The sequence below is a fragment of the Sciurus vulgaris genome, assembly GCF_902686455.1.
Source record: "Sciurus vulgaris genome assembly, chromosome: 9".
Taxonomy (NCBI): domain Eukaryota; kingdom Metazoa; phylum Chordata; class Mammalia; order Rodentia; family Sciuridae; genus Sciurus; species Sciurus vulgaris.
This window is the reverse complement of record NC_136469.1, coordinates 35,163,433-35,176,164: the sequence shown is the minus strand read 5'-3', so window position 1 is coordinate 35,176,164 and position 12,732 is coordinate 35,163,433. Positions and strand designations below refer to the sequence as shown.

Genomic DNA, 12,732 nt, shown 5'->3' with positions numbered 1-12,732 from the left:
ACTAGATCAAACTCCCCCGTATGAATGTAATTTGTAAAAATAAGTAAGACATAAGCAAATATAAGTTTTGCAAATACAATTTTAAATGATTCAAATCCTATTCAAGATCCTGTTTTTCCTACCACAGTTCCATTAAAGTGCTACTGCTTTGGGCCTTGGTAGGATACTGAAGTCCATCCATAGAGTTACTTGAGGCATTTTAAAATTATTCAGATGGGTACACTTTTGCAACTAGGGGGTGCTGAAGGACTAAAGAAGATTAAATTATATCCCATTAAAAACTTCACGATCAGCAATGATCTTTTCAAAATAATATCCTCAATGAACTGAATAGCACTGAATTACAGATGGTGATTTGCATGAGCCATAATTATATTGAATTGGTCATAGGAAAGGTCAGCTGGAACAAAAACCTCCAAATAATATAAGTGTACTCCTTTGGTCTTATGTTTATGTTATGTGAATTACTGATAGTTCTAATTTCAGCTGTGGCAGAAATAAAAAGGTGCATTGGATGTGATATTAGAAAATGGGGGGTCTCATAAAAGGAGACTTAGTGCTTATTTTCAGGTTGGAACAAGATCAAAGTAAGTAAAACTCGGTTGTCTAGACTTTTGGCAAGAGAGAAAATACAAGTAGAAATGAAGTCTAACATAAACAAAGATATCATTTACATAATCTTTAAGGGTTTTGTAACATACTCCCAAATATTCAAATACATAAAACATAAAATAATTCAGAAAACATTTTTAATTTTACTTAAAATACGTAAGCATTTTAATAAAATAAAGAAGTTAAAAATCCTTTCATGATTATGGATTTTTTTTTCCCAATTCAAGTTACTTCTAGTAATAGGGTACTTATTTCCCCTTAGTTTCCTAAAAATGATGTGAAATCATATATCTGTCACTCCTCTCTGATTTAAAATATGTATAACTCTTTTTAAGGCACAATGCTTTTGTGTACTCTATCAACAAATGAAATACATGAAAATCTACTTGGGTTTTAAGCTGGTTTAAATAAATTTTATGCTAAATATTTAATTGATGCATGTATCCTTTATGTATTTTTATTTACCAGAACTCAGAATTCAGTATGCATTTATATAAGTGTGGATTTCCCTTTATTTAAAAATGCTTACTGTGTTTTATTATCTGGCAATTTGGCAACACAGGCACACCTTAAAATAAGCTGATTTTACAAATTAATAGCTTTTGGAACTTTATTTCTCCACAGAACCTGCATAATTATAACTGATATATTTCTACTTACAAAATTTAAACAATATGTAACACTACTTGGCTTAATCTGTGATAGTACCATCTAAAATTATACAAGAATAAGATGGTTTGCTTTGAAAGTTACAAGGAAGGAAATTGGGAATACTACATACATTAGAATAGTGACCATAACAGGAATCAGCGTGCACATCATTTTATTACCAGAAATATCTGAAGTATTTGCAGTTTACACTAACTGAAGAAAAATGTTTGGATTTATATTATGCAGTATGCTTATCCTTCATTTATTCCTAAAGCAATATGCTTGCTATACATATAGACATCATTATTAGAGCACAGACATTACAGGATCATGCTGCCATTCAAAAGTAAGTTGCCACATTTTATTACAATCAAATGGCATCCAAAATGCAATATATTGCTATGAAAATGCAAAAGTTTTCACATATCAGCATGTATGAATTGGGTTTGTCACAATGAAGTGGGATTTTACTTGATAGAAATGAAATAATTTATCATAAATATATAGACCAATATATAACATTGAAGAACAAGAAGCAGAAAGGAAATAGTGCTCTTGCATATAGGTCAATTCGCTTTGCTGCTGTTGGAATAACAGGTTTGGCAGGGGGAGGCTTCTTATTGTTCTTTGCCTGAGATTTCCCAAGTCCATTGTTGACTTCAATGGGTTTTCCATAGCAGTCATAATTGGATAATTCAAAATCTCTTGGTAAGCTTCCAACAATGCTGAAGTCATTAGATCTCAGGTCAGACTTAGAAGTACAAACCTTTTTGCATCTGGTCTCACCAACCTGAGGATAAAAATTAAGGACAAAATGTATTTAGATGGTACATCTAAAACTTTCTACTTATAAAACACATCTCTTCAAAAGGACATTTTTAAAAATTGCTAGTTTCCACAGAAGGTGTTTATTTTCACCACAAAGGACCAACAGAGATAATAAACAACTGATTAAACTATCAGATTGTGTTAACATTTAGGGCTTTGAAACGTTGCCTAAATAACAAAACTGTATCATGCGATAAAAGTTGGATTGGTTATTTTACACTAAGGAATAAAAGCACAAATCAACATTGATTTTAGGCTTGTGAGAGTTTTCTCAGCTTGAAGACCAAGAAATAAAAATTCATCGTTGGCCCAAGATATAACCATGATACAGATAATATTACTATAATGCATGGGTGACAGAAATCTACTTCTAATCATTAATTTCCCTGCTGTTCCTATTTCCAAATAGGGTTTTTACAAATAACAAGCATTTATCCCTTCAATGAGAAAGACTGAAACTCTAAACCACATGTACAAATAAGAACCAAAAGAATCACAATTACAAAGCAAAGACTTGCTAGTGGGGAATATTCACAACTTATTTGTTGAAGTTGTATGAAATCACCAGACAGAAAATACAAAGAAATTATGTACACTTCACCCAGATGATTCAGTACAGAGATAATTCAATTAATAATTTTAAATTATTAATTTAAAATCAATTCCTTATAAAAATAATTCTTTCTCACTGAACTCTGTCTAGCAATTAGAAATATGCTTAGAAAAATTAAAGGTATAGTTTAACCCCCAATGCACTATTATAGCACAAAAGGCCATGGAGAGGTCACCTAATGTCTCAATTGCTTAATTTTTTTCTCTGTTCTTACAATTAAGTTTTGTGATTTGCCTTTGGAATCTTCATTTTTGACATTTAGTAAATTCTTACTGAGAAAGGAACTCATCTTATTGTCTAATGATTTCTGTTACAGTGACTCTAGATTTTGCATTCTTAGGATAATTAATATATTGAAACATTCTGTATATTCCATTTACCTTTACTAGATTATAGCTGGGTTAAAATATATATGCCTAATATAATAAATAAAACAAAACAAATTTTATTCATCAGTATTAATTTAGGTATCAGAAAACTATCTTTTATTTGAACAAATACTGACATACATTTCCTTAGCAAGTGCCAGATGGCAGTGTTCAGAGATAGACAGCAAAAAATAATTCAGACATGCTGACTAAAAAAACCAGCAAGTTCATAAGAATTTATGCCTCTTATCAAATAGTAACACTGTACTCATTAATTGACCTTGGATATGCTAAGTACTCTGAATTGACTTTTATGTTTATATGATCATTGTATGTATGACCAAAGCATCATATTGTACCACATAAATATGTACAAATATTATACATCAATAAAATAGTCAAAATAAAAAATAAAAGATCAAATTACAAAATAGTGCTCATTTTTTAAAAAGTACATACACGTATATATATGCACTCCTATCATTATACATTTAGTTTATTTTTAAATTTTTCCAATTATGAACATTTATTATATTATTTTTTAAGTTAGTAAACAAGTGTCAGCTTCATTATTAAATACTTTATATCACATCTATATATTGGGTAAGTATGTATTGAAAGTGTTTATATGAATAAAATTGTAGAAGCATGCACAAAATAGGTTGATAAGCAGGAATGACAATTAGGGAGTTAAAATTTCACCTTTGGAACTTCAAATACTTTCAGAAAAAAAAAAAGATGTGAATCACCAATACATTGAAATACTTGGAGATTCTGCGAATCTCATTCTTACTTTCTCCCTTTAGAATTCTGGATATCAAAGGCTTTAGTTGCACTAACTCTGCTTCAGAATCCAGTTTGCAAAACTAAGGAGTACTTTAGCTTCTGCACTAGACTTCAAAAGCATAATTCCTTATCACTTAATTTTTACTTTTGCACAAACAAGAACAATTGGATTTAGTGTAGAAATGTACTTACTATTACTCAGATTTTTTTAAAACAGTTTAAGATGTGATTTTGGTGCCTGTAAATAGCTAAACATGTTACCAAATTTATATGATTATGACCTATGTCACACATGAATATTTCAAATTTTCTAATCTTTTTTGTTTATACAACCATATTCTTCGATTCTGCAACATTTTAATAAATATGTTTCTTTTACTACACAGTTTATTATTTGGCAATAGAATGCTATGTTTAGTCAGAGAGATTACTTAAATATAATAGACATGAAACTAAAGAATAACTTCTTCAAGGCTAAAATAATGTACAAAAGCAGTCTAAAAAGCTTCAAGTTGGTTATATTAAGATTTTACCATTTTAATTCATTGAAACCATGCTCAGAGATATATTGGAGAATTCTTATATTCAAAATGAGTGGAGTGCATGCGTGTGTATGTGCATACACACCAGTGGGAAAAAAAATTTAATGATGTGATACAACTGAATAAGAAGTAAGATTAGTTTCCCAACTGGGAAAGGTCTTTGAGGTTTTAAATAAGTCATGATTCATTAACTAGTTGTCTGCTCTCTTGTTCCATTCACTGGAGAATGCACACACACAAAAAGTACTTCCTTTTTTAGTTGATAATCTTTAGATTTTAGTAGCATATCAAATATATACATGAAAGTACAAAAGAGCTTGTAATATGAATACCATTTTCAACAGTTATCATAAGCAAAGGAAAGAAATAAACTTTAAAATAATAACCCACTTAACACACATGCCTAAAAATAATGTGGTTGTGTTATTCTACAATTTATAATTTTTCAATTCTTCCTTATTATGAATACGTGTCTCATTTACTTTCATCATACAAATTTATGTCACTTCTGAAAATTACTGGCAACAAAATTACCAGTAACAAAACAATAAAGAAGTTGTCAATAATAAAAAAAGTTAAAAAGATTTACACATATAAAACATTCCTAATTCTTCAAACTTTAGCCTCTAAAACTTTTTCTGTGGTCCTTTTAAGCTTCCACTGACATGCATTTAAAGGCAAATGATCTAGTGATCTGAACACTTAGTCATGATTTCATGGTGATAAGGTTTCTACTACAGAAGATAAAATATGTTCAGGGGAAATAATTTGTATCTATCAAGCTCTAATCAATCCTTATTCAAAACCAAATATCATTATCATAATAATGATACTATCTCACTCATGGGCAAACAACAGCTTTTATTAGTTAATTTACTCAAAACTATGAGCATGGGTATTATTTGCATTTTATTCATAAACAACTCAGAAAAGGTGCTGGGGACAGGAGGTCCTCAACTGCTTTTGTCGAATAAAAAGAGAAATGTGAGTGAACTATCAAATGAGTGACCCAAATACTAAAATGGTTGAGAAAGTATCAGTGTTAAGATTATAAAATATCTAGACAATTATGTACATATAATGATAAATTTTTTTGTATGCAGGTCACAAATTTCATACTAGCAATCTGACTAATATTGTTTATCTTTTATACTTTTAAAAGTCATTCTTTTCTTGAGAAAGCACAATATTATTTTGAAAATGAGCTACCAAAAGCTTGCTATGGTGAAAATTTCATTATACTTCCATTAATTAGTATTGTTATTCCACATAAAAATAAATGACATAGCACCTGATTGAAATTACTTGGCAAAAGTCTATGTTTAGAAAAGTAAAATACATTGAAACAAATGAAGTTTGAATCCAAAACCATAATTATATTTTTCATAGGAAAACCACTGGCATGAAAGAAAATATAAAAATAGAACTTAAAAGTTGTTTCCATTATTATGCTTTCTTTCATGCATCTAATATGTAACAATCTTATGAATTAATCAAGTTACAGATTTGATATAGATCTGATGTGTACATTAATGTTTATTTATTTTTAGACTTGTTATTTTGAAGCCTGTATCAAAATAAAAATATTACCTGGGTATAATATTTATTTTGGAAAGTTTATTTTCTCTGATAGAGACTAAGAATGATTTACATTTATTTCCAGAGATTAAAATTTCTGGTTAATTCCTACACTCTGTAAGCATCTCTCTATGATTTTTTAGCAAAAAGTCATAGCAGTTTCAGAATCCAGAGAAGCTGTGTTTCTATTAGAAGTTAAAAACATAATTAAAATATAGAAGTTCTTAAATGTGTTGAACTATTATTCACTGGGTTATTATTCTAATGCTTGAAAGATAAATTTAATATAACATAACTGAGTCTTATATTTCAGGGATTCTCTTATCCTTCATATTCATGTTCATAAATAACCTTAATATGCTCTACAATGCTCTAAAAAGTTGATTCTAATTAGTCTCCTTCCATCAATATTCTACTTGGCAGAATACATTAAGATGTGAAGGTCATCCATACATGGTACTCTGTTACTAATTTCTGTGGTTATTAAGACCCCATAACATACTAGGGGATGGAACTGATTGTGGCATTGCTGGGGGAAAAAAGTATCTATTCTGTGGAATAGCCTTACCTTCTTCTGTACTACATCTCAGCCAGAACTCAAGGTACAGGGATTGGTGGGATGAAAACTTGAGGAATTCCCACCTCTATATAGTAGCAACAGGTCCCCTCTTCCTGTGCAGTATCCATAGAGACCATGTAGAAGACATGGCCTTCTACCTCCACCCAGCAGTAACGAGGTACTTCTTCTCTTTCACACTGTGGTGAGATCACAGTAGGGTAACCATGCAGTCAGAAAGGCACCCCTCTGCTGTGTTAGTAGAGACCACATGGGGAACTCTCCATCCTACTCACTAGTAACAAGACCAGTCTTACTGAGTGAGGAACCTGGACTTTCACTGGAAAGTAATGAGATGGTTCCCTTCCCTTTCCTGGAAGGACAGAGTTAGAAGAAGCCAGCCAAAATAGGTTTAAACAAGATTCAATATTTCATAATGTGAAAGTGTCCAGTTTACAACTGAAAATCATCATTATACCAAGACCCGGAGAAAATCACAAACTGAATGGAAAAAATTCAGCAGATGTCAAATTCAGGATGTCAAACATGCAAAATCTGAGAAAGATATCAGGGTACCCATGATAACTATGCTACAGTGAGCTATCACATTATGCTTGGAAAAAAAATGAAATAAATAGAATGCCTCAGTAAAGAAATACAAATTGTAAGCAGAAATCATGTATACATATACACATACCAAATGATAAATTTTAGTACTGAAAAATACAAAACTAAATCATAAAGCTCATGAATGGTATCAACAGGAAAATGGAGGGGCAGAGGAAAGAATCAGTGAACTGAGGTGTAACAGAAGAGATTATCCCATCTCAAAAATAACAGAAGAAAATAGTCTGGGGAAAATGAACAGAGGCCAAGGATGTAAGACTATAACAATGGATCTAAAAGTTTTGTCTGTCAGAGTCTGAAAGAGAGGAGAAAGAGGACAAGTCTAAAAAAGTACTCAATGAAATAATAACAGGAAACTTTACACATTAGCAAGAGATACAAATCTACATTTTCAACAGGTTGAACAAATCCCAAAGAAGGTTAACCCAAAGAAAACCACAGAAACATAATTTAACTTGTGATCACTAAAGACCCCAAAAAATAAATAAATAAAATGAAATTCAAAGATAAATGACACTTTTCCTATAGGGAAAAAATAATTAGAATGTTACATTTTCATGAAAAGTCATGAAGTCAGAAGGAAGTGGCACAATACCAGTAAAGTACCTAATAGAAATGAAGTGTCACATCAGTCCCATTCCCAGAGAAAAAATCATCCAGGAATGAAGGAAAAACTAAGACTTTCTCAGATGAAAGAAAACAAGAGTTTTCACCAGTACAACAATCTAAAAAAACAAATGGATAAAGAAATTACTTAAATGAAAGAAAACAGTAAAACATCACCTTGGAACATCAGAATGAAAGAAAAATTAGTAAGAATACACAATAAGCTTTACTGCTTCTGAATTTTATAAATCATATTTGACAAGGATATAAAAATTATAACACTACTTAATGTGGTTCTAAATGTACATAGAAGAAATATTTATGGCAATTATAAAGAAGCAGATAAAAGGATATCAAAGAGGCATGATTTTGCACATCATACAAGTTAGTTAAAATGATGGTACTAGTAGACTGAGTTAAGTTATGTATCCATGATGTAGTATCTTGAACAACCACTAAAGAAGTTAGTGGAAGGAGACTATAGAATGTTCAAAATGAAATTCTAAAATTTGTTTAAGTAACCCACATGAAACAGGAAAGAGAAAATAGAGGAATGGAAACAGAGCAAACAGGAACTTAAAAAAGAAATGTAGGCTGAAATCCCAATATATCAATAATTACATTAAATATAAATGACATAAATAAACCAGTTAAAACAAAAGAGATTGGCAAAGCAAAAACCATAAACCAACTACAAGTTGTATACCAGAAACTCACTTGAAATATAATGATATAGACATGCTGGATGTAAAACTGTGGGAAAAGAGATATTAAAGACATGCCTTTGTTAAAGCCATGATAGCTTCATTTTAATGAAAGTTTTATCCTTACTCTTCATGAAGAGTATTAGGAAATCAAAAAGTTATACAACCTGAAGAAGCCTCCCCCAAAGTAGCAACTAAAGATTCGTAGAGGGACTGGACTTTAGGCTCAGAAAGCGAGTATAATGACTTAACAATAACAACAAAAAAAGGAGCCATAGAAAGCACCATAGTTCATTTGCTTTTCTATGTAAAAAATGTGTATGTAGCATACTTGTCTAGCATTTAAAGTAGGAGGAGTAGTGGTGGTCAGCAAACTTGCAGAGTAGTTTGGGGTCTGAACATAAGCAGAGCAGACAAGATTTTTAAGATTGGAGGACAGTGTGAAGTTAGTCTGCTAGTGGAATGATAATGGTCTCCTGGTTGACTAGTCTTCCCAACCAGAAGACATCAGGAAGGGGCACTGTGGAGTTGGGAGACAGCTAACCTTAATCAAAGAAGTTGCCTGTTGTTCCAGGACTCATCATTACTTGAATCTATAGGAAATGCCTACCATTCTTATATTAATGCCATGAACAAGTGGTAAAGTAAGGTTAAGGAATGAAATCCCATCCAATTCTCTAGTCACTAATGGTTGGGCTGCACAGATCCCTCACTAAGGGCACAGATTCCCTGTGGGCTAGACATTCAATATACAAATAACCTGCCTGATATAGTCTATAGGCATTTCTCTAACTCTATGGGGGACAGGTGGGTTACTTCAACAAGAGCATTGATTTCCCCGAGTCTCCTTACTGATGAAAGGTCAGTGTTGTCCTCTATCCTTTCACCACGGTCTATCAGATGAGAAACACAGGGAGCTTCATATTCTGGCAAGATCTCCCTGTTTAATTATAACCATGAGAAGTAAGTTGTATCATTAAATTCAGTGGGAAAGTTCTCAGACATTTTCAATTAAGTCACTGACTTTTTATTTTCTTAAGTAGTATTTGACCTAAGTGTTTTGAATCTTATCTAAAAAGCATATTTTCCAAAATGTATGTTGGGCTCAATTCCTTTTCATCTATGAGAAAAAAGTAAGTGAATGTGAATTCTGCCACATCTGTTCACAGAACAGAATCTCTCCTGACACTGCAGAGAGGATGGGGCAATCATGTCAATGGATATTGTCATTCTTACCTGCAATGTGCTAATATGAACAGGAGTCCCTGTGCCATTCACAGTATTCTTTTTAGCTGCATTTCCACCTTTTCCATCTGCTTGCTCGGCCTTAGCAATTCTGGCTTTCTCAGCTTCAACTCTTTTGGGGTTGTTCAACATCACCTGGACAACCGCATACTCCACCAGCGAAGCAAACCCAAAGAGGAGACAGGCAATGAGCCAAACATCAAGGGCCTTCACGTAAGATACTTTGGGAAGCTCAGCAGCAAGAGTGGTGCACTCAGAGGCCAAGCTCAGGACAGAGAAGATGCCTACAGAAACACACACAGAAATTAAAAGTTGCTTGTATCCCTAAAATAAATGATCTGCAGTCATTGATGATTTACTAAATTCCTTTCCTGTAACTTTCAATGGACCATAAGCAACTCATTGGGTCCTTCGACATCTTGAAGACTAGAAGAAATAATGGGTGGATGCTTTTATGTGAGAATTATTGATTATGGTTAGGGATATTTGTGAATACTTATCATCCTAAAAATAAGTAGATATTCAATGAAAACACAATTTGGTTCTGGTTTAAATACTGAAAATGTCTAAAACTATTCTGTAGAATATTCAAGGAACTCATAGAGCTCTCTGATTAGAGAGGATTATTTCATCTTTTGGTTTTGTTTCAGAGAGATTTCAGTTACAGAGGGAATTTACACTCATGAACAACCAAATCTGAACAAAACAGAACATACAAAGACATTTTCTGATAAGAATTATTTTTACGAAAAAAAATACAATAGAGAGGACAAAGAATATTCCTGATTGCTTTAGGAAAAAAAAAAAAAAACAGCAACAATAACAACAAATTGAGTCCAACTTTTCAACAAAAGGAATAGAATTCTGCTATATGCAATATTAACTATACATGAAAAGTTAATGTCAATTTAACTAAAGTAATTAAAACTCACATAATCACATTAATTGAAGTAACCATAAAATGCTGAAGAATTGCAAAAATGAGTCTCTTTCTGAACTTGCTACCCTCTCTCTAATTTTCCCTTTTCTCTTTCTCCCTTCCTTCATATTTCAGGAAAGTGGAGACTGAAATACGACCTGTTGGCACAGGCTACCAGTAACACACTGGTTCAGAAGAAACCTCACTCACTGTCAAGGGAGGCTCACTTTAAGTCAACTCAGTTAACAGGTTAGAGTTGGCTCTCTTAAGTCCATTTCACTTACTGGGTTAAGTATAGTATTTTCTTCTTAGATGTGGCCTCTCTAAGAATTAATAAATATATATATATGTATATATATATGTGTATATATATATATATATAATTGCAATAATAAAAAGTGTACTGGACTCTCGTTTCCCTTTCCTTGAGGTGATAAGCACTATATCAATATTAATAATCAGTTAAAACACTAAAATTATATTCTATGAATTACATCATCTCAAAAGCTTCTGAAAGGTGTCAGTTTTTTTACATTGTTCAAGAACCTAAGATATTATCTAGTAGAAAGAAAAACTTTCAGCAAAATATAATAACTTCTGAAGATGAATATTAGATATATAATGATTTGATAGGCATCTTGCTATTACAGTAATTATCCTCAGTTCTGAGGAAAAACTAATAAGATAAGTTCTAATAAAATATAGAACTGTATTTTCAGAATTAATATAGGTCTAAATGTTTCCTAAACTAAGTGGAAAACAACCCACTGATGGGGGCTATGCTGTGCGGACGGTGCCGGGATGGAGCCTGGCGGCCAGCCGGAGGTTGCTTTGATCACATCGGCAGTGACGAGGTTAATTAACATAAGCACACTCAGGTGATTTATCATTGGCCATATTCAATTAAGTCCATGCACACAACGCGTGCACAGGTGTTCCCGAGTGCTCCTGCTCAGGCCTGCTCGTTTTAACCTTTGCCGTGATAGGGCAGCTGGCTCTTCGGCTGATCAACTAACATGGCCCCGCCCTCTGCCTCCTGGAGGGGATATAAGCGAGGAGTAGGCAGAAGGCAAAAAGGAGCAGCTAGCAGAGAGAAGCAGAAGCAGCTAGCAGAGAGCAGGAGCAGCTAGCAGAGAGAAGCAGCAGCAGTAAGCAGGAGAAGCAGCAGTGAGAAGAGCAGCAGCTAGCAGAGAGAAGAAGCAGCTAGCCCTCAGATAGATAGCACCTAGTTCACAGGATGTGGGACGCACCTGTAAGAAGAAGCAACAGAACTATAAGAAGAAATAGATCTCTGATAAGCGTAGAAGCCTCTCTTTCTCTAAAACTTTCTCTCTAAGCAAAGTCTCTCTTTCTATAAGCAAAGCCTATCTTTCTCTCAAAGCCTCTCTTTCTCTAAAATCAAGCAAGCCTCTTTTTTCCTCAATAAGCTAGGGAATAAGCAAACAAGCAAGGAAGCAGCTCAGGAATAGAAGTAGTTTATTTTCAGTCCACCTCGGATAAATACTCGCGCAATTGTTGCCGCAGGCGGCGACAACCCACCACCTAATACTATTTAGAACCTACACTACCAGCTTCTAGACCACAACATGAATACTTAACTGCATTTTTCTTTTCTTTTGAAAATTCATATTTTCAAAGCAATGTACTGTAAGTAGCATTTTCAACTGAGTTGTTGCTTAGTTATATATTAAATAAATGGTTACATTTAATTTTTTTTTCTTTTTAGATATACATGACAGTAGAGTGTATCTTGACTTATTCTAATTAGGATCCCACTCTTGTGGCTGTACATGATGTGGAGTTTTGCTGGTCTTGCATTCATATGTGAATATAGGAAAGTTATGTACTACTGTCTTTCCTATTTCCATCTCTCTTCCCTTCCCTTCATTCCCCTTTGTCTAATTCAATGAATTTCTACTCTCTACTCCCACCCCTTATTATATGTTAGCATCCACATACCAGAGAGAACATTTAACCTTTGGTGTTTCTGGATTGGCTTATTTCATTTATTATAATAGTCTCCAGTTCCATCCATTTACCAGTGAGTGTCATAATTTCATTCTTCTTTATGGCTGAGTAATATTTCATTGTGTATAT

General features: G+C 33.0%; 1 protein-coding gene across 2 annotated transcripts in view; it reads right to left on the bottom strand.

Moving 5' to 3' along the window:
- Nucleotides 1-569: 569 nt before the first annotated feature.
- Nucleotides 570-12,732, bottom strand: part of GLRB (glycine receptor beta) — an 83,878-nt gene continuing 71,715 nt past the window's right edge. For both annotated transcript variants that reach the window (XM_079153549.1, XM_079153548.1), the window contains 2 exons: nt 9,708-10,000; nt 570-2,053 (listed from right to left, as the gene is read on the bottom strand). In XM_079153549.1, the coding sequence (XP_079009675.1) occupies nt 1,757-2,053; nt 9,708-10,000 (590 nt within the window). In that variant the 3' untranslated portion in view covers nt 570-1,756. The remainder of the gene's footprint in view (nt 2,054-9,707; nt 10,001-12,732) is intronic.